At 46.6% G+C, this 26,287-nt stretch overlaps 3 protein-coding genes across 3 annotated transcripts in view; 1 reads left to right on the top strand and 2 right to left on the bottom strand.

The window, feature by feature from the left end:
• Positions 1-5,123: 5,123 nt before the first annotated feature.
• On the bottom strand, positions 5,124-8,054 carry LOC110091575 (7-alpha-hydroxycholest-4-en-3-one 12-alpha-hydroxylase-like). The gene has a single exon (XM_020815751.3). The coding sequence runs from the start codon at positions 8,016-8,018 to the stop codon at positions 6,477-6,479; it is 1,542 nt and encodes a 513-aa protein (XP_020671410.2). The 5' UTR covers positions 8,019-8,054; the 3' UTR covers positions 5,124-6,476.
• An 11,745-nt stretch (positions 8,055-19,799) lies between these two features.
• On the top strand, positions 19,800-23,480 carry LOC110091574 (5-beta-cholestane-3-alpha,7-alpha-diol 12-alpha-hydroxylase). The gene has a single exon (XM_020815750.3). It carries the CDS (start codon positions 19,856-19,858, stop codon positions 21,470-21,472), a length of 1,617 nt encoding a protein of 538 aa, XP_020671409.3. The 5' UTR covers positions 19,800-19,855; the 3' UTR covers positions 21,473-23,480.
• Positions 23,481-23,736: 256 nt separating this feature from the next.
• The window catches only part of OBSCN (obscurin, cytoskeletal calmodulin and titin-interacting RhoGEF), a 184,528-nt gene continuing 181,977 nt past the window's right edge, over positions 23,737-26,287 (bottom strand). Inside the window, exon 110 of the mRNA XM_078378257.1 lies at positions 23,737-26,075. Within this exon, the coding sequence (XP_078234383.1) occupies positions 25,901-26,075 (175 nt within the window). The 3' untranslated portion in view covers positions 23,737-25,900. The remainder of the gene's footprint in view (positions 26,076-26,287) is intronic.

The raw sequence follows: 26,287 nt of genomic DNA, 5'->3' as shown, positions 1-26,287 counted from the left end.
TTTTCGCTAGACATTGACTTTTTGCGATCGCTATAGTGATTCGCAAAACAGTGATTCCTATGGGGCAATTTCGCTGGTCAATGTTTGGTCCCTGCTTCGCAAACCTATTTTCGCTACACAACGATTTTGACAGCTCCCTCCGGGCTCGCAAAACAGGTGTTTTCGGGACCTAAGCTTCGCAAGACAGCAATTTAAACAGCTGATCGGCAGTTCACAAAGCGGTTTTCCTATGGCCGATCTTTGCTAGACAACAACGATTCTTCCCCATTGGAACGCATTAAACAGGTTTCAATGCATTCCAATGGGGAAATGCTTTTCACTAGATAATGATTTCGCTAAACAGCGATTTCAGTGGAATGGATTATCATCGTCTAGCGAGGCACCACTGTAACTACTCCTGGTGACAGTTCAAAATCAGTGGATTTAAAGAAGCCCTTGTGGCGGAGAGACAGCCCACCTAGAAATAGCACATGAAAACAGAGTAGCAGGGATGGTAAGCCAATGCTAGATGTGTCAGGCATAGGCGACTGACGAGGGCCCAAATTATTTTGTTTGGCTCTTATTGCCACTTGACCGATGAGCCATGCCCATGTAGTGCCTCTCTCCCAAAATGCTCCTTACTGTGCATTAGAGATCTCCACCCGTCGCTCTTTGATGCTTCGCTTCCTCAAGCATGAATGCCGGGCTTACCTCTAATTATACACAGAATAAGTAGATGAATGATACGGCAGCATGCCAAGCCTGCAGCTAATTCTTAGAAACATGCATTTCCTAATTTCACTTATATTTCACTAATGCAAACCCCACCCCAACCAAAAAAAGCCTGTGGCACCTTAAAGACTAACCAGTTTTGGTACAATGTGGGCTACAGCTGGTTTCCTCAGAGGTAAGGAACGTTGTGTTAATTGGCCAACAATACATTTCATTAGGTACTAGGGATGAGGCGTTTCTGCAATCGTGGGGTCATGAAGATTGTAATCGTAGTTGTTTTAGACGGCATTAACAGAAGGAGAGTCTCGAAATCCCACATGGAACTAGTCTCCCTCCATTCAGCGCTGGTTAGGCGTCATCTCTAGATAATCCTGTGTCCAGTTCTGGACACCGCACTTTAAGAAGGAGGCTAACAAACTGGAGGAAGTTCAGAGGAGGGCGAGAAGGAGAACCAGGGGGCTGGAAACCAAACCCTAGGAGGAAAGACAGAAAGAACTGGACAGGTTTCGCCTTGAGAAAATAAGACTTATGAAGAGATAGGAGAGCACTTTTCAAAGAGTCCTACGGAGGAGAGGCAGGATCTGTTCTCAATCATCCCAGAGTGGGGGACACGTAATCATGGGCTCAAGCTACAAGAAGCGAGATTTAGGCTGAACATCAGGGGGAAAAAAAACTTCTTAACTGTTAGAGCAGTACGACAATGAAACTAATTACCTCGGGAGGTGGCGAGTGTTCCAACACTGGAGGCATTCAAGAGGGAAAAAACTGGTTCCATCTTTCAGCATCTGCTTTGATTTGCATTCCTGCCTTGAGCAGGGGGTTGGACTGGATGGCCTTTAGAGGCCCCCTCCAACCCCGTCATTCCGCATTTCTGTAACAATAGCCAAAGAAATCGCCAAGCCACCGACCGTCCAGCGGAATTGTTCAGAGTGGTTTAGAGCTTGCTGGAACTGGGATTCAAAAAAGGCTAGAAGTGGAACCCTCAGTCACCCTGTAAGAGAAATTTGCTAAGCATTTCAAGGAGAAAGACACATTTACTCACTTGGGGACATGATGCTACAAATTTTGCAGTATCCAGGGATGTTTACCATCTGTTCCGGTTTTTGGCTGTCACTTTCCATGGCTGCTGCCTGATAATGTGTCCGGACGCTCGAATCAGTCCATCTCACCACGCGTTATACTTGACCCTTACCCATCGCGGTTGATAAGATTTAGCAGGAAGGAATGGCCTGAGTGGGCACTCCGGCTCTTTTTAGCTACATTTAGCTGGGGCATGTCATACAAGCCTCAACCAAACAACCATAAAATTAAAAAAAAAAGTGTGTGTGTGGGGGCTTTGAGATGTGAGGTCACCTGCCTCTCAAAAGCCTTCACATATCGACACGTCAAATCCTTAAAGGGTTGGAAATGCGTTTGACTTTTAAAAAAGCACCCAGTCACGGAAACGTTCAAAATGAAAAGCAGCAATTTGGCCGGGACGCCTGATATGGAGGGCGTATGTCAGATGTTTTGCAGCAGATCAATGCTCTTGTTAGCCCCCACCCCGGGAGCACCATTCTGCTGAAATCAAGTGCTCAAAACACATGTGGTCCTGTTGCACAATCCTTCTTAGAAGAACTGCTGAGAATTTTGCAATGATGGAAGAAACTTTGGTAGGTGGGGGGCGGCTGGTGAGTGTGCAAACAGCTGGAGAAACACACACACACACACACACACACACACACACACACAAGGTGTGGCCCACATCTGTCCTAGTGGGAGAGGCAGCTGAATAATCAGATACGGGTATGGCAGTTGTACCCTATGCAGAAACCAAAAGAGTTTGAATGGAAAAAATTAAGGGAGAACCAGGTTGAAAAGCACTTTGTGGGCCAGTAACATAAAATGTCTAGATACCAATCTGTAGGGTAAGGCAGTTGCCTGGCATCTTCCCATCCCCATCCTGTTATGTAGGTCTCCAGAGTTTCCCCACTCTAGTTTTGAGCTGATGACCGACGTGGGTGCGGGCCTTCCTGTTTAACACCGGGTACGCACCATGCTTGAAATCTCCACCCCATAGTAATTGATCATAAGTATAGTGGAAACAGCCATGACAAAATGACCAATCTCTATAACTATAAATTGCCCCATTCGGTGGCTGGAATGGCATTAATTATAGACACGTGTGGCTGAAATTGCAAGACAAGGTATATTCTGGTCTTCCAGCGCTGATGCATTGCTGCCCTGTTTAGACTAGAATAGTGTCCTCCGATTCAGTTTAGAAGTGTGTTCAGTTGGAAGACAGACCTGCTAGCCACCACAACCTCCAAACTCAATCTTTCAATGCTGAATGTTTTCATAGAAATGAAAAGGCCAGGCTAGTACCGTATTTTTCGCTCCATAAGACGCACCAATTTTTTAGGAGAAGAAAACAGGAAAATATAATCTGTTTTCTTCGCTCCATAAGACGCACAGACTTCCCACCCCCCTGTTTTGTGGGGAAACAAGTGCGTCTTATGGTGCGAAAAATACGGTAATTTGTTTTTTGTTTTTCCTGTGTCCTTCAAAGGGCCAAAGCTGAGGAGCTCACTTCTTCTTGGAAAACTCCAGAACCCATTCAAAGAGGACCCAATGGGGTCAAACTTTCAGGCTTCGTCCAAGTTTGAGGCACATCTCTGTGCCGCCTGCTGTTGGCCACCCTCCTGCCAGTGAGGACAAGACCCTCTGAAACGCTGCCGACATGGTTGTGACAGGAAGATGCTCCCAACCGGAGTCCCTTTTCTTCGTGGACCTCCCCTTGGTGTGGAAGGCCAGTAAACTCTGTGCTCTTGGCTCCAGCATACCATATATTCACTGATATCAAAGTGTTGTGTTGCCGATCCTCCATCTAATCCCCTCAGAACCGGAATATTCTCCTCACACCCTGGACACGAGATGTACTCTGCTTTTCAGCCCTGTCAGGTCGTCAACATTAATTTGTCACCATCATCTCTTCAATCGTCAATAGCTCTGTGTTGCCCAAACGGCCAACGCTGCTGGGGCTCCACGCAGATTGTAATGGAGCCCTTCCTATCCTCCAGAGCCTTTCTGAAATAGATTTCTCTGCCTGTCCCATGCTACTTGTGCTCTTTGGTGGCCAATGTCCACCTTCCATGGACATTACCTTTTCATTTGGGACTTACATCCTGCAGTATGGGTTTTGTGAGCTGAAAGTGAGTTTTTCTGCATTTGGTGCGCCGTTCCCTGTCTCATGCCAGCTGGCGTGAAGGATTCGATCGCACGCACTCCCAGAAACCCAGGTTTTTAAGCCATTACACATGGGGGTAAAAAGAGAAACATTTTCCTCCTTCAGTCCTGTTCTTACCTTGAGATTTCTCTCCTTGCCTGGAGACCTGGAGAAACATTGTGATTCCTCCAGACATCCTCTGGCGCTGTGGACCCTGGCCATCAGAACCTGTGATCAGACCCTGCCTGGTGTCAGATCTCCTACAACAATTTCACCCACAAGCAGGCCTGCTCAAGCAGCTCCTGCATATCGGATGATTCTTTAGGCTCTTATGTATCCTAAACTATGGGATGGCATCACACCCCTGCCAGTCCCAGAAAGTGTAAAGAAGACGAGCGTAGGGTGAGCAAATATCCACTTTTAGAGAGGACGGTCTTCCATTTGAAGAGTGGTTCTTTTTGAGAACGCATGTCCTGTTTTGGAGACATGGCCACCCTCCAATCAGTGAGTTTCCCTTGCTGACCAGGAATTTGAACCCAAGTGTCCTCATTCTGGGTTTGACATCCTCTACACTACACCATGTTGACTATCCGGTGATACCTTCATAAGACCGATAACCTCTCAAACACAGGCTACTGTTTGAGTTCTGTAGAACTCTCCACCAGGCTAGATTTGCAGAACTGCAAGGGGGGAGACGGAAAACTCCCGGAAGTCATCTCAGAAATTATTGGCTGTTATCAGAATCAGAAGCTGGATTTTTTTGTGTGCTGTAGAGTCTTGGGTTGGTACATGTAGGTAACCAATCTTCTCGCACTTTTTAAATAACGTGGTTGGAGGGAGTGTTATTTTGTAGAAAACAAAGTAAGTCACACAACATGGATACTGTAATGACTACTGATGAATGGCAGGAAAGAGACTCATCACAGGAGTGTACATTCTGAAAACACTTGTTTGGAGCATTCTTCTGAAATAACGATGACTGCCTAGCTCAACGTTAGAGATGGGCACAAACTGCGGTTCGGCAGTTCGAGGCGGTTCGGCAGATCTGGCCTACAGGGGTTGCCCAGATTCCCTGCCCCACCTCCTCCCATGGTATGGACGCTGTTCCCCGGGCTTCCCTGCCCCACCTCTTCCTCTGAGCGGGTACGCCTGCAGGAGGAGGCAGGGCAAGGAATCCTGGGCACCCCACTCAGCAGCTGTGGGCCCAATCCACCAAACCGCGCTGAAGCACCAAACCACCAAACTGTTGTCCGGGCACATCTCTAATCAACATTTCAACAAAACCACAGTGGGCTCTGTTCACTTGCTTTCTCTATGTATTCATTTTCAGTATGCTGCAGAAAATATCCAGCACAGAGCATTTCAGAGAGCCTTATTCATTGACTTGAATTACACCCTACATTTCTCTCCATGCTGTGTCCCAAAGTGGAGATCAAGCCCCAATTGGGTGCAGTATGGTCAGAAGGAGTTCGTTTCCTCTTAAATGATGGCAATTTAAATAGGGACATGCCGATTTAATTGAAAATAGCTTTTCTTTGAGTGAAGAATGTCCTTCCTTTTTGGCCTATCTTGTTCTACCAGGCCTTTTTTATAAATTTTTTTAAAATATTTTTTTACCCCGCCTTTCTCCTAAAGAAGGACCGGAGGTGGCTTACGTCATTAAAAGATAATATTTTTAAAAGCTGAAAACAGTCAGTAAGCAAATGTTTTAAAAGGGCGAAATAAACACCACACTGAAAGACAGGAAACAAATGCAATATCAAAAATAGATTCAAAACTGTAAGGCACCACCATCCATTTAAAAATCCCACACAGGTGTGTGGGGGGGAAGCTTGCCTGAAGAGACGGGTCTCTGCCTGCTAGCAGAAGGAGAGCCAAGATGGGGCCAGCCTGGCCTCCAGTGGGAGGGAGTTCCAGAGTCTAACAGAGCAGTCACAGAGAAGAAGACCCTCTTCCGTGTCCCCATCTGCCTTGTAATGGCACAGTTTTGCTTCTACCATTTTTGCCTCAGAAAGACCCTTGGAGAGACAATATTCTATGCTTCAAAGAGCAGACCAACGGCATTTTGGAGCACTCCCATGAAAGGGGTGTTTTATGCATTTATTGGCTGGACTGGTCGACCACTTTGGAATTGAACTCCCTGGGCCGTTTACAGAAAAGAATAAAACCATTCGGAAGTATGTACAAAAAAGGGGGGGGGGAGGAAAAAAAAGCCACCAAATTGTGAACGCAGCAAAACACGCTTAGCAGAATCAAACACAAAGGATTCTTACAGCATCAACGAACCTGGTCAACACTTCAACACTTTGCTCTGTCATCCGGTCGCATCCCCTCCCGCTCATTGCTGAGGTCCTCCTAAAGCTGCAATACAACGTGAGACTTGAGCAGCTTCAAAACCACGCGGCCCCTCCTCGGCTCGTCCCCATTTTGTAAGGTCCAAGAAGATCTTTCACGAGGAGAAAATATACACGAGATTTCTGTTTTTCACTGAATTTTTTTTTAACAGAAGCATTCCCTGCCAACAAATATCCGTTGGGAAGGTTTTATGTTCCTTTCCCCCTTAGAATCGCGGCCGATACCTGAATTGGATGTCACAAGAAGGGTTTGCCGTTCCAAACCCAAAGCGATGTACATCCACCGGAGGGATTTCTTCTCCTTGGTTGATCAGTTCCATGTCAAAGTAACTCAGCATCAGAATCACAAACATCTTCATTTCACTCACCGCAAAGAAGCGCCCGGGACACATAGAGGGTCCGGCGCCAAAGGGCATGTTGTAATACTTCAGCTTCAACCCGTTTTTATAAAATTCTTTTTTGGTGCCATCGGGGTTCAGGAACCTGTCGTATTTGAACTTCTGAGGCTCAGGGTAGATTTCTGGATCCATGTTCAGCGAAAGGAAGGGGAAGAGGAGAATCTGGTCCCCTTTTCTCAGGAGGTATTCTTTCCCGTCAAACATCGTAAGACCCATTTCCTGCATCACCGTCCGGAACAGAAACGTGCTGGCTTTCAAGCGGAGGGTTTCCTCGATGGTGCTGTCCAGAAGTGGCGTCTTGATCGTGTCCAAGGCCACGTTGATAAAAGGGCCACCGGGCTTGACCTCCTGGCCAGCCTCTCGCAGGGCTTTCTCCACTTCTTCCCTCACGGCCTTCATTGCTTCCGGATGTTTCAGGAGGAACAGAAGGATCCAGAAAGTAGCCGGGCCTGTGTTAGCTTGCGAGGCCCAGAGGAGAAGAAGCTGCACCTGAGTTCTGATCTTCTCAGTCATTCCCGCCTCAGCCATCTCCCTGTCTTGTTCAGTGATCCAGGGGTTGATGTCGTCCCTCTGATACATCTTTTCCACAGAAAGGAAGTCCCACAAGATATTTCTCAGCCTGTCCACCTCCTTCTTGCTCTGAGCATCCAGCATGCCAAGGGCCAACTGGGGAAAGAAATGGTCAAATTTTTGAAACTCAACAAAGAGCTCTCCACATTTTTTCAGCTTCCTTTCTATGTCGCCGTCTTTGCTCTCCGCTTTTTCCCCCGGGTCGGTGCCAAACAAGGACAGAACGGCGGCCTGAAAGATGGTTTTGTAGCTGAAATGGAAGACTCCGTCCTGCTGCCAGGATTTCGGTCCATCTCTCGAACCGCGGCCATGGAGCATCACGGTCTGCAGCTTCTGCATCATGATCTGGTTCAGGGCAGCCAGGTTCTTGCCGTTGAGATACTTCTTGCTTACGTTTTGTACAATTTTGTGATGAATTTCGCCCGGGTGGAAGTCAAACGTGTTCGAAACGATAACTAAGGCAAAGGTTCCAAAATCCAGCTTGTCTTTGGATTCCTTAATGATGGCCTCGTACGTGGAAGCATCTGCCACCATGTTGATATAGTTGCCGCCGACCAGAACGGTGAAAATATCCCCGTGTTTCTTCCTCATGCCTTCCAGAAACTCGACAGGGTTCTTCCTAAAGCTTAGCCCATGTCCCAGCCATGGAATCCAGCCTTTATCCAGAGGAGGCTCTTTGGGTCTCCTCTTGCGAAACGCTCCCGCCGTGTAGAGGCCACCAAGCACGATCGCCAGCAGGGATCCCAGCAAGGAGCAAAGCACCGTCTCCCAGAAATTCATGACTGGCCTGCTGGAGGGAACACAGCAAAAGGTAAAAAACAGGACTGCATGCCTACTTATAAGGCACCCAATCAAACAGCAAATCAGGGAGGGACAACCTCATTCCTCCTCTGAGCTGGCAAAGGTACCTGTGGTTTTCCTGTCCCTTTGGTTGTTATTGGAATTCCAGTGTGCATCACTCCCTCCCACAACACCGTGTTTATCTTCTGTCCATTCCTCTCTTTTTTTTTCCTCCCTAAGGTTTTAAAGAAGGAATAATTGCCAGAGCATTTATGGCCATAGGAGTGAAGCCCTTGGTCACGATACATTTGTGCTGACTGTGGATGGTTCTGGGCAGCTCTGTGGCTCATCTGGGTTTACGCTGGGAGGATGACTCGCATGTTTTGCCCTCGGTGAGCGTGGCCTTTGAGGAACTCAAATTCTCAACGGCTCAAGTTGCTACCTGGCCACCAGAGGTGCTTGCTTTCATTATGCACATCCCAGCTTATGAGCCCCAAAATAGTCAACTGGAGGTTAGTCACTGGAGGGAAGTAAACCCTTGGTAAGGAGAGACAATAATGTAAATTGTAGTGAACCATCCATTGTCCTCACCCTCCTCTGAATCATTCTCTTCTCTCTTTTTTTGTCATTTGTAACACACTTTTCTTTTTCCTTCTGCCACTTGAAACTCTTGCCTTCTGCATTTCAAAGGCTGTGGGAGAATTGTGCCCTCAGAGCATCTCTGGTTACACCCACTGGTTTGTTGAGGGAAATATGGAACCTTGTCCTCATAAATATGCAGAAGATGAGAGAAGAGGAGTCGAGACAAGAAGAGACAAGACAAGACGCAGACCAAGACCCAGGCAAGATGGTGGTAGCCTCTCCAACTGGCATTTTGTCTATGTAATGACTGCCCCCTTTTCAATGCTTGGCCAAGGACGTCAACAGTTGTTGTCACAACCTGCATCCATACCCTCCTTTCTTTTCCTCCTACCTCCCTTCTTACACTTCTCCTCTCTTTTCCTCTCCACCTTCTCAAACGCTTCTCTCCCTCCATCCCAAGATCTTTTCAACTTCTTCTCCATCTGACTCACCACCACCAGAGCAAGCGATCTTCCTTTCCCGATCTTCTCTTGTTGCTGCTCTTCCTTCTTTCCTTGTCAAGAGTCTGCTGACCCTTGCAAGATTCGATCTCCTCCACCTTATTTAAGATCGCTGCTCACTCCTCCTTCTTGGCCCAATGCCTAAGATTCTGACCTCTATAATCTTCTCCTTCCTTTTCAGTTTTCCACCTTTTCCAAGTCTGGAAAATTCATTCTGTCGTCTTCTGTAACTTCTGCTCTTCTTACCTGGTGCTTCCCTATTCTAGAGCTTTAATTTCAAGACAAACACAAACAAACGTGTAAGCAATCAGGTTTAAATATGCCTTTGGGCTACATTTCAGTTGTTCTTGTGAATTCAGTTGGAACAAACTTAGACAAATACATCCACCAAAGGACATAAATATATGTGATACTGCTAAAGGATAGAAAAATATATTACTCATACTTGTTTTTACTAAGTGGTTTTTATATGTTCTTTTGGTGAATTGCCTTTGAGATACGCACAGCGGAATGACATAAATCTTCTCGGTAGAAGGGATGGGGGACTCAAGTTGTGGGATCCGCTGTGAAGTCAGACTTAAGTCTTACCAGTGACTTGGCTTGGATTCAACTTGAGGTTTCTTTTCAACAATTCAAACTTGACTCGCCACTTGGAACCTACCCACCCCGCCCTTTTTTCTGGGCGAAAAAGCTTTTTCTTAATAGGGAATCAGACTCTGGACTCAGGACATGGGATGTGAACCCAAAGAAGAGCCAACAGTCCTGTTTGGTAGCCCCAATTGGACTAAACCAGTTGAATCAGTGGGGCTTAGCTAATCAGCACTTACTCAAGTTCCGTTGACTCCTTGATTCTACACTGATTTGGACCACCCAACCTGATTTAGTCCGATGTATTGCAATATTGCAATACTTCTCTTGATGTGTTTTCCCCAGCCGTACTCTGCCCGAATAATGCTATAGGGTTTACTTTCCTTGGGACAAGAAGGAGTTTATGGTGCAGCTGTAACCTGTGTTTTATTGAAAGGAGCGGAGTAGAATGGCACTGCAGAATTGCATCTCCTCCCCCTCATGCTCCCCGGTGACACCACCTCCCTGTTCTCTTTAATTTCATCTGGAACACACCAAACAATGCCAAGTGACCCATATCTATTGAGTACTGAAGATGTGGGTTGTGGAGAACAATGGTAGCGGCACCCTCTCTTTCTCCAAGCTCTAATGTCCTAGATCAACACTTCTTTGAATCAGAACAACAGGTATCCTCATTCCCTAGAATGAAAACGTGTGTAAACTAAGCAAAATTGGGTTGAATCATTTGACAAGAGTTTAAAAATGATGCGCTAAGAGATTCTACCGTCATTTATGACGAGCCTTCCTGATAGTAAGTAGGCAGTGAAAATGGGGCTTAGAGTGCTTTAAATGTTTATAGGGTGTTCCTTGAGTCATTAAGGTATGCTATAACCATCAGCATGTTGGGGATTATCATGGTATGATAATCCCAAAGCCGCCATGAGCTTTTACATGATTTTTACAAATTGCAGCAGTCTTCCAATTTACATATTATGGGAAATGCAATCAAGGTGCTTCTAGGAAAGGACAACATGATAAAGAACAAGGAACAAGTATTTGGGGGAAAGGTAGAGGGAGCTGCTTGGCTAACCATGGCTAACACACCTTCATAGCTAAATCTTGGCACGTGGTTTCTACTGCTTAACAGGAAGTCCATGGTGGCCAGGGGTTATTCCATCCTTCATACAGTGGTGCCTCGCATAGCGAGGTTAATCCGTTCTGGATTAACCATCGCTATGAGGAAACATCGCTGTACGAAACAGGGAAAGCCATTGCGATCGCAAAAACCTAATCGCTATGCGATTTCGTCGTTATACGGTGTGCTCGTTAAGTGAGGCACCACTGTATTTTGAATAGACTTTTTCATATCTTCTTTCCTTAAGCAGGGCGTAAGGAGTGGTCTTACAAGATCCATCTGTAGCAGCTCCACAGGAGAGAGGAAATCAGTTACTCGTTGGTTGCTGAACATTTTACAAGGGGCATCGGCAATAATCTGCCCACGTGTAAACATTATTTTTCACGCCTGTTAAGGCAATTGCACATAATAATGTCATGCCCTAATTGTGTGTTTTTAAAAAAAGGCTTTGAGATGTGAGGTCACCTGCCTCTCAAAAGCCTTCACTATCAACACATCAAATCCTTAAAGGGTTGGAAATGCATTGTACTTAAAAAGCACACGGTCACTGAAAAATCAAAATGAAAAGCAGCGATTCAGCTGGGATGCCTGATATGGGGGGTGTATGTGGGCTGTTTTGCAGCAGGTCAATGCTCTCCTTAGCCCCCCAGGAGAAACACACACACACACAATGTGTGGCCCACCACTGTCCTAATGGGAGAAGCAGCTGAACGATCGATACAGGTATGGCAGTTGTGCCCTATGTAGAAAGCAAGAGAGTTTGCATGGAAGAAATTAAGGGAGAACCTGGTTGAAAAGCATTTGGTGGACCTGTGATGAAAAAAAAAATGTCTAGATACCAATCTGTAGGGTAAGGCGGTTATCAGCCACACCCTGCCATGCAGGTCTCTAGCATTTCCCAAACTCGTTTTGAGCTGATTATGGGTATGCTTGTAGGCACTCCTGCTTAATATTGGGTCCATGGCATGGCTGACAGCTCCACCCAAACTGAACTTATCAGAGATACAATGAAAACAATCACGAAAGTCCTGCCAAGTTATCTACAACCATCCACCCTGATCTCTATATTTGAATTTTTGGCCACCGAGATAAGAAAACTTTCCTCCAAACCAGGAATTACATCTAATAATCTTCTGTGGTTCCTCAATTTGATGTATATGTAAATCTGGCTTTTTTGGGGGGGGGGGAAGAGACATGGGAATCGTAGTTGCAGCTAATATCATTTGCAGGAAGGTTTTTCACCTCTATCCTCCCTTCAGTGTTCAAAGGCGTGTCTTGTTCTCCCTGATCCTTTCAAATGGTGGGATGGCATTTAGGTCGAAGTTCCTGGCTGGAGTCCCACGGTAAAGTATGCACTGCCATGACCACTGATGAGACGCCGCCGTGCTCTAAATACCATGCATTTTTCCTACCGTTCAGATCAGGGTTTTGGAAAGGGTCCAGATTTGATCTGGGACAGTTCGAAAGGATGTAACAATAAAAGTAGATAAATAGGGACCACCTTGGTGGGAAGGTCATGGTGTTCCGTGTCTAGTCGCGCTGGCCACGTGACCACGGAAACTGTCTATGGACAAATGCTGGCTCTATGGCTTGGAAACGGGGATGAGCACCGCGCCCTAGAGTTGGACACGACTGGACTAAAGGTCAAGGGGAACCTTTACCTTTATCTGGGACAGAGACTGCTTGAGGCACCTTGGCGAATGATCTACACCAAGAATGTGACAGACGGAGGGCGTCCCTGTGGGGTCTGGCAAACCTCTGAGCAGTTTTCAACATCGTTGGCTATCGTATCCTTCTGGATTGCTTCTCTGGGATGGGGCAGAACCATTTTGCAAGGGCTTGGTTCCTACCTGTTCGACACCTTGGCCGCTGCCCTGAGAGGGCCCTCAGAGGTCGGTTCTGTCCCTTATGTGGCTTAACGTCTACAGGAATCGCTGGAGGAAATTGTCCAGGGGTGTAGAGCGTCATCATGATGCGTATAAACCTTAACTTTATTCCTGCTTTGCAACTGGATCTTCAAAGCTGGTTTGATTTTAAAGCCATGTCTGGCAACAGTAATGGAGCAGATAAGAGTGAACACAATGGAACTTAAGCAGGACAAGACAGAGGTGCTCTTGACTGTTGGAAAGGCAGATCAAGGAATCATAGTATCACGGAGTCCGAAGGGGCCTCTAAGGCCATCCAGTCCAACCCCTGGCTCCAGGCAGGGAATCCAAGTCAAAGCATATCTGACAGAGGGTGGTCCAATTTTCTCTTGAAGGCCTCCAGCGTTGGAGCGCTCACCCCCTTCCGAGGGAATGAGTTCCATTATCGTACAGCTCTAACAGGTAAGAGGTTTTTCCTCATATTTAGCCGAAATCTGTAGCTTGAACCGATTATTGTGTATTCTGCACTTTGGGATGACCAAGAACAAGTCGGCACAAGTCTGTAGTTCACGGCTTTGAAGCCACGGTATCTCACAAGGGTAGAGGAGTGTTTGTCCCGATTGAATTCTTTCATTCCCACCGGGAGCTGCTTCAAAACAATAATCTCATGAAGAGGGAAATCAGGGCTAGAATTTATGTGGGAGGCGGTCACCAAAATTTGAGGGAAATAACAGACTTTTCCCCACCCCACCCCCACTATGGCTTGGAAAGCAGTATGTCAGAAAGTAGAGCTTTTTATAGAGATTTCCCCCAGACAAAAAATTGTGCCATATTTTAGAGGAGCAGGGGTTGAGGCGAGATTGGGCATGGACAAGGAAAGGCACTCTCTGTTGCTCAAACCTGAGCGAAGGATTTACAGTTCTTAAACACCAACCTTCTAAATAATCAGCACCGAACACCTTCTCCATTAGATATGTCAACTTTCGGGTGATGCTATGCATTGGCTGAATGGCCAATACCCACTGGGTCTCCAGCCATACAGTGATGCCTCGCTTAGCGAGTGCACCGTATAGCGATGTTTCCGTATAGCGATCCCTTTTTCGGGATCGCTATACGGAAACATACCCGATCTTCGCAATGGGGAAAACCCGCATTGCGAAGATCGGGTATTGCGGCGGCCATTTTGGAGCCGCCGAACAGCTGTTTGGCGGCTCCAAAATGGCCGCCGGAAGCCTGGAAATGGCTGCCGGCAGCCGTTTTCACGCCCTGCCCTCGCTTAGCGAGGGCGCGAAAATGGCTGCCGGCAAGGGGAATCCTCGCTGAACGGGTAAGTAAGCAAGGTATTGGAACGCATTAAACTAAGTTTAATGCATTTCAATATGTTTTCCCTACCCGTTTAGCGACGATTCCGCATAGCGAGGGTTAATCCGGAACGGATTAACCTCGCTATGCGGGGTACCACTGTATTGTCTTTTTCAGGGGGCCTCAGAATATCCCCAAAGTATCAGCACCTCAGTTGGGTCATTTACACAGCAACCAGACTTCTAATATCAGATTTGTTGAAAAGCTTTCAGCCAAACGATTATCCATATCTATGCTCCAGCTACAAATGCTGAATAAAAAGAAGTCAAAAACTTCCAGGAGGACATGCTGACTAGAACAGAAAAGTAGCGAATAAAGCAAAACCAAATGTGGTTGGAGAATTCGGCCTACAAGTCACAAATGAAGCAAGTGAGTGACTCGCAAGGTTCTGTAAAGCCAACAATTTGTTTGCGCCAAATCGATGCCTTAGGCAACCAAACAGGTATAAACAACAGATTTGCATTACTCAATCGACTGAGAAGCAAAAGAACTATGAATGGAGACAGAGCTATTATCAAGAAAGAATGCAGAACAATTATTCCTATAGTCAAAAGAAAGGAACAGCTTTGGCAGATGGCTGATGGAACTCTTAAAATTGTTGACAGCAGATGAGAAGCAAAAGCAAAAGGTACCCAAAACTCAGTTTTCTAGGAACTGTTGTGTATACAAAGAGAGGTATTTCCATAATCAGGACAAAGGATCCTGTGATGAAGAATCTGTTTAAGCTGAATTCGGGGAGGGGGAAAAAAAAGAGGCCATAGAGATCATATTGCAAAAATATGTTGGGTGTTGGTGCATACCAAAGAAGATGAAGGAAATGATTTATAGATTACAATGAAGCCTTTCAATGTGTGAAATTTATGGATGGGAGAAACATTTGATTAACTGGTTGTATAACCTGTCACGAAATGGGTTGGATCCTTAAAGCCACAGTCTTGAGTTTATAAGAGCCGAGCCTGGGACGGTTCGGAAGGCACTCGTTCGTAGGGGTACCATGAGTCAAGAGGCAACATGGTGGCACCCACCAACAACAAGAACTCTGGACAAGAAGCCAATTTCAGGACAGAATATGCAAACCCAGGATGGTTTCCCCTTGGTCGAGGTGTCAGGTGTAGAGATAGGCGTGATCTCCTGCTCCCCAGCCCTGCCCTCTCTGGTGGGCACCCACTCAGAGGCAGCTCCTGGAGGAGGTGGGGTGAGGAAGACGGGGGCGCTTCTCCTGAGTAGGCAGCCACCAAAGAAGGCAGAGCTGGTAAGCACCAAACACCTATTTGACTGAAAAATGAACTGGCAAAGTGGTGGTTCCTGCCTATCTCTAGTCAGTTGTCAGAGAAGGGTGAATTGTGCTGTATGGAAAACTGTTGAGAATTTTGATGATAACGTGGGTTCTCATAACCTCAGCAGAGTTAGGAGATATTGTTTATCAGAGATCCTTATGGCACTATGACACCAAGAGAGTAAAACCAACAACTTAGCCAATTTACATATATACATAGAAAACTAAGGGAGCAACATGTTTATCTGCCTTTTGGTCTAGAGCCTGCCTTTTGGTCTAGAGTCTAGACCAAAAGGCAGATAAACACGTTGCTCCCCTAATAACAGAAACGACGTCTGTTTAAAAGAATCGTTGAAGGACGTCTAGACTCTAGATGTCTTTTGATGATTCTTTTAAACAGACATCGTTTCTGTTATTCCGTACGTAACCGGTAGCCTTGTGACACATTAAAATCTGACATATTTATTACAACATAGGCTTTCGAGGACAACAGCTCACTCCGGCAGATCCTTACGACATTGAAAAAAGATTTAGAATATCACAGAAACTGCTATGTCATAATACATGTACTGTATTAGTCTGAGGTACCGCAAGATTACTTCATAGTGTGAAGAAATAGTTTCTAGTTTGACTAGGTGAAATTAGTGTGTCTGTTGGGTCCAGATCCTGATCACTGGAAACAATTGTCGAGAGCATTACTGAAAGTAGAGATATACTCTGCCTTTTATCTCTACACAAGAGTATTGATTGATTGGTGAAATGACAAACAGGTCACTCACTGTCAAATTTAAGGCAAATGGCTGTATTTACAGTAGGACACCCGTATTCACAGGAACAGTATTTGTGGTTTCACTTATTTACGGTCTGAAAATGTTAAAAATATTAAAAGAAAGATATCCAGAAAAAAAACTATTTTCACATCTATTCCCAGAACTGACCACTAGAGGGAGCCAGAGACCATGCTATGAATACTCTACTTGTTAGTGAAGAATGCATAGCATGGTCCCTCTAGTGGCCAGTTCTGGTAATGCATGTGAAAACAATTTCTCTGTTTTTTTCTTTTATCATGCTACATATATAGCGTTCACTATCATCCATGCTTTTCAGTATCTGCAGGGGTGAGGGCTTGGTACCAAACCCCTCTGGATATGGGGGGTCCTAATGGATTTGGAACCACTTTGGAGGGAACCACTAGTCTGGATATTATTTACAGCTGAGTAAAGAGGGCTGATGCTGTTAAGTTTTGGCTATCAGCACAGTGTTCCTTCTTAAAAATGTGAATATCAGAAAAAGATAGTGCTCTCGGTGTGACTGGGCTGGAAAAGTTCAATGTATTGAACTCATACCTCTATGGATTTGAAAGAAAGGTCATTCCAGTCATTTAATACAGCGGTCCCCAACCTTTTTAGCGCTGTAGACCGGCTGGGGAAGGCGGGGCACCCCCTGCATGCACGTGCATGCACAAAGGAGTGCATGCATGCATGTGCTTATGTGTACATGCAAAGGAGGGGGGCACTCCTATGGGGGCGCTTGCACGCAGGTGCAAACGGGCTATGCAGGTGGAGAGTGTGTGCAGGGATGGAGAGGAGGTCTGTCTCCGCGGCCCAGTCCGGCTCAGGCCACAGACCAGCATCGGGCCGCGGACCAGGGGTTGGGGACCTCTGGTTTAATAAATACCTGAAAGAAGGAATTTATTCAGGAAATTTGGCTTATTATACCCACCGCACCTTCTGAAATCGCATCTTTCATGTAACTTTTAAATGTACACTATGTACAGCTTCCCAGTCTTTTTAATGCTTTGCTACCTTATAAAGAGTTCAAGAACGAAGCTCCTGCTTGTTGTTGTTGTTGTTGTTGTTGTTGTTGTTGTTGTTGTTGTTGTTGTTGTTGTTGTTGTTGTTGTTGTTGTTGTTGTTGTTTTAAGTATTAATTTTTATTAGTTTGGGTCTGGCTCATACTGCTTAACCCTTTCCTCACTGGCTTTTTTTCACACCACCCACCTGCCCACCACAGAGAAAGAGGTACGCGACCTGTATAATTTTTTTCCTCTGTGTGCAGAAAAGCGGTTATGTGAGCACAGCTCAGTGAGTTGGGGACCCGGCTAGGGAGCCAGAGGCCAGACGTTCAGTTCCCGTTGTGCCTTGTGGCAGAAGAGTCAACCAGTGTGGCCGAAGACAAGTTTCACAGTCCCGGAGTGTCAGGTCAGGCTCTGAAACTGACATGCACAACACACACCCCTGCATATAGAAATCCAGGATGATTATTCACACCAGTTATATACAGTACTCAAGATCAAAGTACAGGTTCCCTCCCTTTGCATTGCTTTCAGCCCAACAATTATCTGCTTTTACATTTGCATTTCCAGAACGAGAAAAGCAAAAGGAAGTTGGTGTTTACTTTCCAGAGGCAGAGGGAGGACCTTGACTTGGGGTAATTTTAATGTGTTTCAATAATTACACATTTTTGGCCACTTGAGGGAGCACTCTTTCCAGATACAGGATCTTAACATCACTTAGTGAGGCCTCAGAATTGTTAAAACTTTAAGGAGGAAAACATGGAACATTAGGTTTTCCCCAATTCAGACAACACAGATAGAGAGAAAGAAAGAGAAAGGGGGGGGGGGGAGGGAAGAACAGACAGACAGACAGACAGACAGACAGACAGACAGACAGACAGACAGACAGACAGACAGACAGATAGATAGATAGATAGATAGATAGATAGATAGATAGATAGATAGATAGATAGATAGATAGATAGATAGATAGATAGATAGATAGATAGATAGATAGATAGATAGATAGATAGATAGATAAGAGCTGTAAAGAAAAGGAGGGAAGTCCCTCCCTTTCCTCCCCTTCTGCCTCCTTCCATTTCTGGGAGGACATTTTCAGTTTTTTAAAAAAAGAGGTACAGCTCATCAGCACTGCCCTAATTTCCTTTTTTTTTTAAAAAAAATGGCTTCCTGCCTCTGCTCCACAAAGGAAGGTTGTAAATTCCAAATTCCCCATACCATTAAGCGATTAAGCTGTTTAGTCACTAATGATATGAGGAAATTGAAACCAGCTGGAAAATGGAACCTCCTTTGGCTTGATTCCAGCAATGATATGTGCTGGAAATGAACCAAAGCAGAATGATCCTATCCACTCCTTTAAAAAAGGAGCCCCTCTGAGGGTCCCAGAAAGGTGTGGGTAGAAACACGCTGAGGACAGGCTGGTGGTAGGAAATTCGTTGTCCGTTGGCAAGCCATGAGGGAGTACCAGTCAGTCCACATAATGGACCAGACAGCAGTTTAAGTGCTCAGGTTGTGATCCTGTCAGTTTCATTTTCATATTTGGGTCCAGAGGATGTTTGCAGTTTTTTAAAAATCAGAGGTCCAGGAAGGCTTTTAAAAAGAAGCACTTCAAAGCAAAACAAGGAGAACATCATCCAGATGCAGCGGAGTCTACGTTATTATTAGGGACTGAAGGGGAACTCAAAGCACTTTCACAAATGCACTGCAGGGAACAGCATCTTAGGACTGACCGAGGCACAGCATAAACTTTCCAAAAAATTTGTAGAAATGCCTCCAGAAAAAATGTAACTTTGAAAAGTAACTGGAAAATGTTATTTGTTCCAATAGTGTAGGGACTCCGTGCTAATTCCTGTTACTTTGGAAATGTAACATGGTCTTAGTCTCAAAAAAGTAACTCAAGTCATGTAACTGTATTACCTACTGTCTGTTACTTTCAAGCTGCGATGTTATACATCTAACCTCCCTAAGGCCGATTCTGTCATTGGCAGTGGCCGTTTTGGGAATGTAGGTAGAGCCATAGCAGAGGCGTTCCCCGGTTCACGTTATTGCCAAGACGTTGCTATGCGATGGAGAGCAAGACACGAGAGCATGAACGTAGGCATGAAACTGTCTAAACACAAAGCAAGAACAAAGCAAAAACACCACAAAGCAAAAGCGTAAAGCAGATTGGACACGTCAGTCATGTCCGATCTGCTTCGATTTGCGATTCCTCGCCTTCAGCAGAAGATTGGACTCAAGGGCCTTAGAGGCCCCTTCCAACTCCAGGATTCTACAATTCCTCCCCCCCCCATTCCATCTTCTTTCTTTCAGTCACCCTTGATCGCAGTCCAACAAACTACGTCTCTACCCTTCTGGTCTCTTGCCTACGGGTTGATTTTCCCGCCCCGAGCTGTTCCAGAAATCCACGTATCTCAGCAATATCCTGTTTCTTAGATCTGTAATACAGAATCTTATCGAGGCTCTGAAACTTTTCTATGACTTAGGAGTTGTGTTCTTTCCGTTTCTGTTGTTCAAACCGTTACAGAAAAAATGTACACAGAGCTGGTCTTTGACCGTAATAAAGTTTTATCTATCTATCTGCACAGAGAGAGAGAGAGAGAGAAAGAGAGAGAGACTTGATTTCCCCGTCATCTTCCTTGTCTTTATTCCTCCTGACTGTACTGTGGAATAAGGGCTTTCTTTCCTACATGGCACACGGGGAAGATCTGGGCTGGATATGAATGTGCGCAGCAGGGGTTAACCCCAGCAATGCTCCATGCACAGGCTCCACCTTCATTCCTCCAGGCTCCTAGTAGCACTCTACTTTATAAGCTGTTTTGCGAAGCGGCTCCGCCAGAGGAGTCTCGGAGGCATGGAGTTCTGGGTGGCCGTGCTTTGCACCCTCCTGGCGTTGATCCTGGGAGGGCTTTACCTGCTGGGGGCCTTTCGGAGACGACGCCCCCATGAGCCCCCCTTGGATAAAGGGATGATTCCCTGGCTGGGATACGGGTGGACGTTCCGGAAAGACACGGCCGACTTCTTGCTCAAGATGCAGAAGAAGCACGGGGACATCTTCACCACGTTGATCGCAGGGCACTACTTCACGTTCATAACCGACCCGCTGTCTTTCGGGCCCATCGTCAAGGCCCCCCGGAACAAGCTGGATTTTATTTCCTTTGCCTCCGAGCTGGTGAGGCAAGTGTTCCAGTTCCAGCCTTCGGAAATGACCCACAGCGTCATAGAAACGGCCAGCGTCAAGCATCTGAAAGGGAACGGGCTGGAGGTCATGACCCAGGCCATGATGGACGGTCTGCAGAGGGTGATGTTCCACAGTCGGGAGGAAAAGGGCTGGAAAGAAGACGGCTTGTTCCACTACTGCTACAACATGGTCTTCAGAGCAGGGTACTTTGCTTTGTACGGCTACGAACCCGGACGAAGCGAAAAGGAGAAAGAAAACGCCAGGGAGCGTGACCTCAGGCATACCGAAGAGGTCTTCTCCAAGTTTCGCAAATATGATAAGCTCTTCCCGCGGTTATCCTATTCCCTGCTGTCCTACGGAGAAAAGCAAGAGGTGGAGAACCTCTTGCAGTTCTTCTGGAGAATCCTGTCTGTGGCAGAGGTGTACAGGAAAGATAACATCAGCGGGTGGATCAACGACCAGCAGCGGCAACTGGCCGAAGCCGGGATGCCAGAGCCCATGCGGGACCGGTTTATGTTTTTGCTCCTTTGGGCCGCTCAAGGGAATACCGGTCCGGCCTCTTTCTGGCTCCTGGCGCACCTCATGGCCAATCCCAAAGCCATGGCAGAGGTGAGGAAAGAAGTGGAGGACGTGGTGAGGGAGTCTGGCCAGGAGGTGAAGCCGGGAGGAGAGGGGATCAACATCACGAGAGAAATGCTCACCAAGACCCCCGTCTTGGATAGCGCGGTGAAGGAGGTCCTGAGGATGGCGAGCGCCCCCATGCTGATCCGGATGGTGTTGGAGGACATGGACATCAAGATGAACAACGGGAAGGTCTACCGGCTGCGCAAGGGGGACAAAGTGGGGCTTTTCCCCTTTTCGTCAGCCCACATGGACCCCGAAATCCACCCTGAGCCCCACGTGTTCAAATACGATCGCTTCCTTGGACTCAACGGCACGAAAAAAGAATTCTTTAAGAACGGGGAGAAGGTGAAATACTCCACTATGCCTTGGGGGGCGGGGACGTCCATATGCCCCGGACGGTTCTTTGCGGTCAATGAGATTAAACTGTTTGCCTTCCTGGTGCTCACCCATTTTGACCTGGAGCTGGTGAACCCGGAAGAGAAAGTGCCCCCGATCATCAAAAGCCGGTACGGGTTTGGGGTGATGCAGCCCTCCCATGACATCCAGTTTAGGTATCGGCCCCGTTATTGAGGGGGGCGGAGGAAGGAACCTGCCAGTCCTGGAGTTTTTGGTGGGGGAACGGGCTTCTAAAACTACCATGTGCATGGCTCTGTGCATAAGGAGGTCTGCTAAGGAGCATTATAACTGGCACCCTAAGATCCGATGATCTGTTGCCAATGCATTGATGGTTGTTTTGTCCAATGTCTGAGTTGACCATGGCTATGGCATGAGGATTCTGCCATGACTTTTCTTTCTTTGACTTGTATCTTCCTTCAGTCACCTGTTAAACATTGGAGGCATGGATCTTACCTTTGCCCCCAACAAAACCAGGGGGCCAGGTTTTCCGATAGCGGTGAGCAAAGGAGAGAGAGGGAGGGTGGGAGGGAGAGAATAGTTAACATTTTCCTACCCTGGCTTTACAACACATTTCCTCCTTTTGACCTCTAGGGATGGAACACCCTAGCGAATTTGGGGTAGGAAGCCGGGTGCTCCGACCTCATTAAAGTGGCCAAACCCCACTTTTCTCAGTCCAAAGTCCTAGGGACTCCGTGGAAGAGCACAGGCGTATTTATCTTGCAAGATCGAGCGATTGAGAGGTACTTGAAATGCATGCCATACATACCAGTTGCTGTAAATCATTTTAATTACTGTCATCTTGTTTCCAGTGGGAGAGGTAAACGGGTGCTTAGCTCATCACCGAAACTGCTTAATTATGCCTGGCTATGACTTATAGGCTAAGGCAAGACGGGAGGGCCTGGCGTGCTCTGGTCCGTGGGGTCACGAAGAGTCGGACACGACTAAGCAACTAAACAACAACAACAATGACTTACAGGCTAATGAGAGATGCAGGTGTCTGCTCTATTGTTTTCTGAAGCTCGTCAAAGATGGCTAGCTAATTAAAGAGGGCATCCATCAGGGCCAATGTGAGCCTTCTAAAGGCCTTCACGGGAGATCAACAAACATTTTCGGTTGGCATCAACAGACTCCCTTCTTCACGTGTGATACCAAGAAAGGTAGGGATACCAGCTTAGCATATCCCTGTCTGACACGAGAGCTCCAGTCAAAATAAATGGCATTTCACTGACTTCTTTGTCTTAAGCTGGTTGATCTCACTTTTATTCGAGTCTCCATTTACAGGCAGTCTTGCCTTCCAAGAGTGGTTTATTTCGGCCAAAGAAGCGACTTCCGGCCAAACCACTTAACAAGGCATGATTTCCAAATTCACTTTGGAACCCGGTCAGAATTTGGATAGGTGAGGTTGAGTTTTTGGACCTCGGCAGCACCTTAATATTTTGCTGAAGACGTGTGAGCTTTGCTTTTCAGGTGTCCGTGTCGTCGCCCGCTGGAGATATTTGACGTGTAAGGAGGAGAGGCGGGCAGGAAACGAACCACGAACCCAAAACCTTGGCAAACCGGGCTGGTTTGTGGTTCATTTCCCGACTCAGTTTGGGGGTCCCGTTTTGCAAAGCGAAACGAAAGGCCAAACCTTCCCCCCCCCCCTTTGTGTTTCATTCGCTTCTGCAAAGGGCTTATTCGCTCGCCCCCTTCCCTCTGCTTCCATTCCCTCCTCCTATCTTTTCCGGCCACCTCTACTGATGCCATCTTCAGAGGCAGTGGACCTGCCTTCGCTGCTAGGAGCTAGGCGCTGCCTCTGCGCATGTGCCCACCTATCAGCTTGGCAGTGGGCACATGCTCAGCCAGGTCTGGGAAGCCAGGACACTATTTCTGAGCATGTGCCCACTGCCCACCGGACAGATGGGTGCATGCAATGGAGCTGGCTGCTGCCTCTGAAGACGGGACCAGCAGCCTGTGGCAGACCGAAGGAGTCGGTGGTGTCTCCCTGGCACGAACCAGGGGGAAACCCCACCCAACCCCTTCAAACTGTTTCCTTTTTCCACCCATAAACCACGAACCATCATAAACCACCGATTTTCCAGTTCATGCCCATCTTTAGTAAGGACGGGGGTCAAAAGACGGCTCAAGGAAATCCCCCCTTTCCCCGTGCAATCGTGCTAATAAAAATAAATGGCTAAGACCATCGGCGGTGTGAGCGGTCGTCTCTTAGCGGCTCTTCTCTGTGGTTTTCTGCGTTTGATGCCTTCACTTATTAAAAGAAGATGAAAGAGAACCTCTTACAGCGTCCAGGCAACGTACAAGCTGGCATTGAGCCATTGTTGCCCACCGATTCCTCTGTCAAAAATTAATGTTATTTTAAAAAAATGAGCCAGAGGATGCCATGGGAAAGAAAACAAACCAGCCGACTGACCAATAACACAGTCAGAAGTGACGCCTGTGGCATAAAATCTTTATTAAAATAATTTATTACAGCAGGGTGTTCATAAATATCTTTTTCATGGTGGCTAAAATGCATGCACACAGGAGAGGAACTTAATCACTTCATTCACATCATATACAAAATAAACAATGCGGTGAGTCTGGATCATTTTGTCGACCTAAAAACAACAGCTCAATGCCTATTTTCCCCCCGCCCTCTCTTCCGGCACCATTTAGAAAAAGTAATAACGAAGGGCTTACGAAAGAGGCTTCCTTCCCCCATGAACCTTGCCTGTGTAAATGTTATGAGGAAATCGCTGGTAAAGAGGCTGGATTTCTTTGTGTGTCCACATGATAAAGACTTTGGACGTTGCCCAAAACGCACAGCTTGATTGTGTCAGTCTCTTTTCCTCCCGAGGCATCCGAAGCAGTGCTGGATTTTACAGCCGAGGAGACATTTGTAAGCAACACCCTCGTTTCCCCTCATCTAGAACTATGACTCTACCACGATTTCATGGACTTGCCATTGCCATCATATTTAAGGGAATTATTTCCTCTTCCCCATTAGCACAACTCAGTGGGCAAAGTCATGTCCCGTTTCTGCTTTGTCCAGTGAACAGATCTTAGGAATAGGGCAGAAGTTAAAATACTTCACGTGTAGAAGTTGAAATACATGACACGTATGCATGCCGTGCTTGAAAGCAATGTTTAACTATGAGGGGGATTCGTTCTGCAAAGTTAATGCCTGGTTATTACTGCTATTCCCAAATGCCAGAGGAATATACTCTCCAAAACAGCGTTGAAAATCATATAAACGAATACCTCGCATACCCTCTTGAATCGCGGAGGGCAAAAAAGCTGGCCCCCGATTCAAGCTCTCTCTTCCACTGGCATGTTTAGCATGCCAACACCATAACGACGTGCCAATTGCCCATCGAAAACTGCCGTTATGAACGCTTGCCTGTTCCAGAATCACCGAGGCCAAAATAAATCAGAGCAAAACAAGGAATATTATAAGCGCAGGGGGAGATTACATTATGGCAAAAAAGAGGAGTCATTTCTACTATAGAGATGATGATGTCATATCATCTTTGTAGCAGAGGTACCTTTAGTTATGAAAGGGTATGCATTCCATCTTGATTGTCAAAGCCAAAGCAAGGGGGGGGCAACCCAAATACAATCTCAGATAAGACTATGAAAGATTCTCCTGTGAGGATAAATCTTGTTCTTTGTGGAAATTATGCACTGAGGGTATGTTTCTGGCTTTCGGGCAAAGGGGACAACATGCAACAGACAGCTCTTAGTAGGACGCTGGTGTATGTCTGTGGATGAGATGGGTAACCAGTGTCCTTCCTCACCCATGAGATGAACGCCATGCCCAGAGATAGACAGCAGGTGCCCTTCGTAAAAACATCTGCATTGTCTTGCATACATGGCAGAGAGTCACTGTGTTCCAGTTATGGTGTTGGTAGGGTAGCCTGTGAATTCGGCTGACGTGATTCTTATGGAATTGCAGCCAACATATCCCGCTTCCTGTATTAAGTTTGCACCTGGACACTAGCAACTCCCACAGGAATCCTGGGGCTGAGCAGACATGAGCAATTGGTACGAGGTTCCCTTTTAAAAACATCACTTTTGAATTATTGAAGTAAGGTCGTAACGGCCATATTAAGCCGCAAAGATGACCAGCCTTGCTTGCTGAAAACCGCAGGCTTTAATGGCACTTATAAAGGTGACTATTCCAGAAGGAATGGTGTTCTCCCATCTGGCTTCTGCTTGGAAATTACTGTAAATTGCATCTAATAAGGAAATGCTATTATGATGACACCATTGTTTCTTTATCTAGAAAAGCCCTTTGGCCTTTTCCATGCTCAGGGGAGGTCACGTTCCAACCATGGTTACACGTTAACATTGCTCAGCTTAGAACGATGAGTCCTTAAGCACTATGTTTTCATTTGCAACCTCCGTGTTTAGGATTCAGTGGCATCCAATATATATCCAAACTAGTTACAGCCCTTGGAATCATGGCATCTTGTGTTTCAGCTAAAAAGGTGGCTGGCTCGTTGTTTTTTTCAACCAGAAGCCAAAAATGACAGTAAAATGGGCACCAATCATTCTGTGTCGTTATTCTCAGAGGTCAACTGAGAAGTCGAGATGAAAGGGAATACACGAGAGGTGTTTTCGTCAGACAGCCATCACCCCGTACTTCGAAGAGAGAAGGGCTCTTTTCCTTTCCCGCTCAGCTAAGAAATTCCTCAGCTTGGTGGTGGAGAAAGTTACGGTGGCCTGCTGGCTCTCGTCGAGGCCGGTCTCCTGCAGCCACGGAGACTGAAGGCATTCGGACGCTGTGGGTCGCCTCCTAGACGAGGACAAGAAAATACCATTGCAAGTGGGATCCCACCAGGAGCAGGAAGAAAGACAGACAGACAGACAGACCTGAGAGGGACCCAATTACTGTGCTCTGCCAGCCGAACCTACAGGAGTGGAGACGCTTCTCATGGGGTTCCACCACCTTTGTAGACCTGTTGGGTGGGAACCCAAGCAAGAGCCTTCTTGTTGGCCAACCCCAAC

This window comes from Pogona vitticeps, chromosome 6, assembly GCF_051106095.1.
Source record: "Pogona vitticeps strain Pit_001003342236 chromosome 6, PviZW2.1, whole genome shotgun sequence".
Classification (NCBI taxonomy): domain Eukaryota; kingdom Metazoa; phylum Chordata; class Lepidosauria; order Squamata; family Agamidae; genus Pogona; species Pogona vitticeps.
Note: the sequence above shows the minus strand (reverse complement) of the source record. Positions and strands in the feature narration are given on the sequence as shown.

Coding starts and splice junctions, on each gene's coding strand:
- LOC110091574 (XM_020815750.3), top strand. CDS start 19,856: ATGCACAGGCTCCACCTTCATTCCTCCAGGCTCCTAGTAGCACTCTAC.
- LOC110091575 (XM_020815751.3), bottom strand. CDS start 8,018: ATGAATTTCTGGGAGACGGTGCTTTGCTCCTTGCTGGGATCCCTGCTG.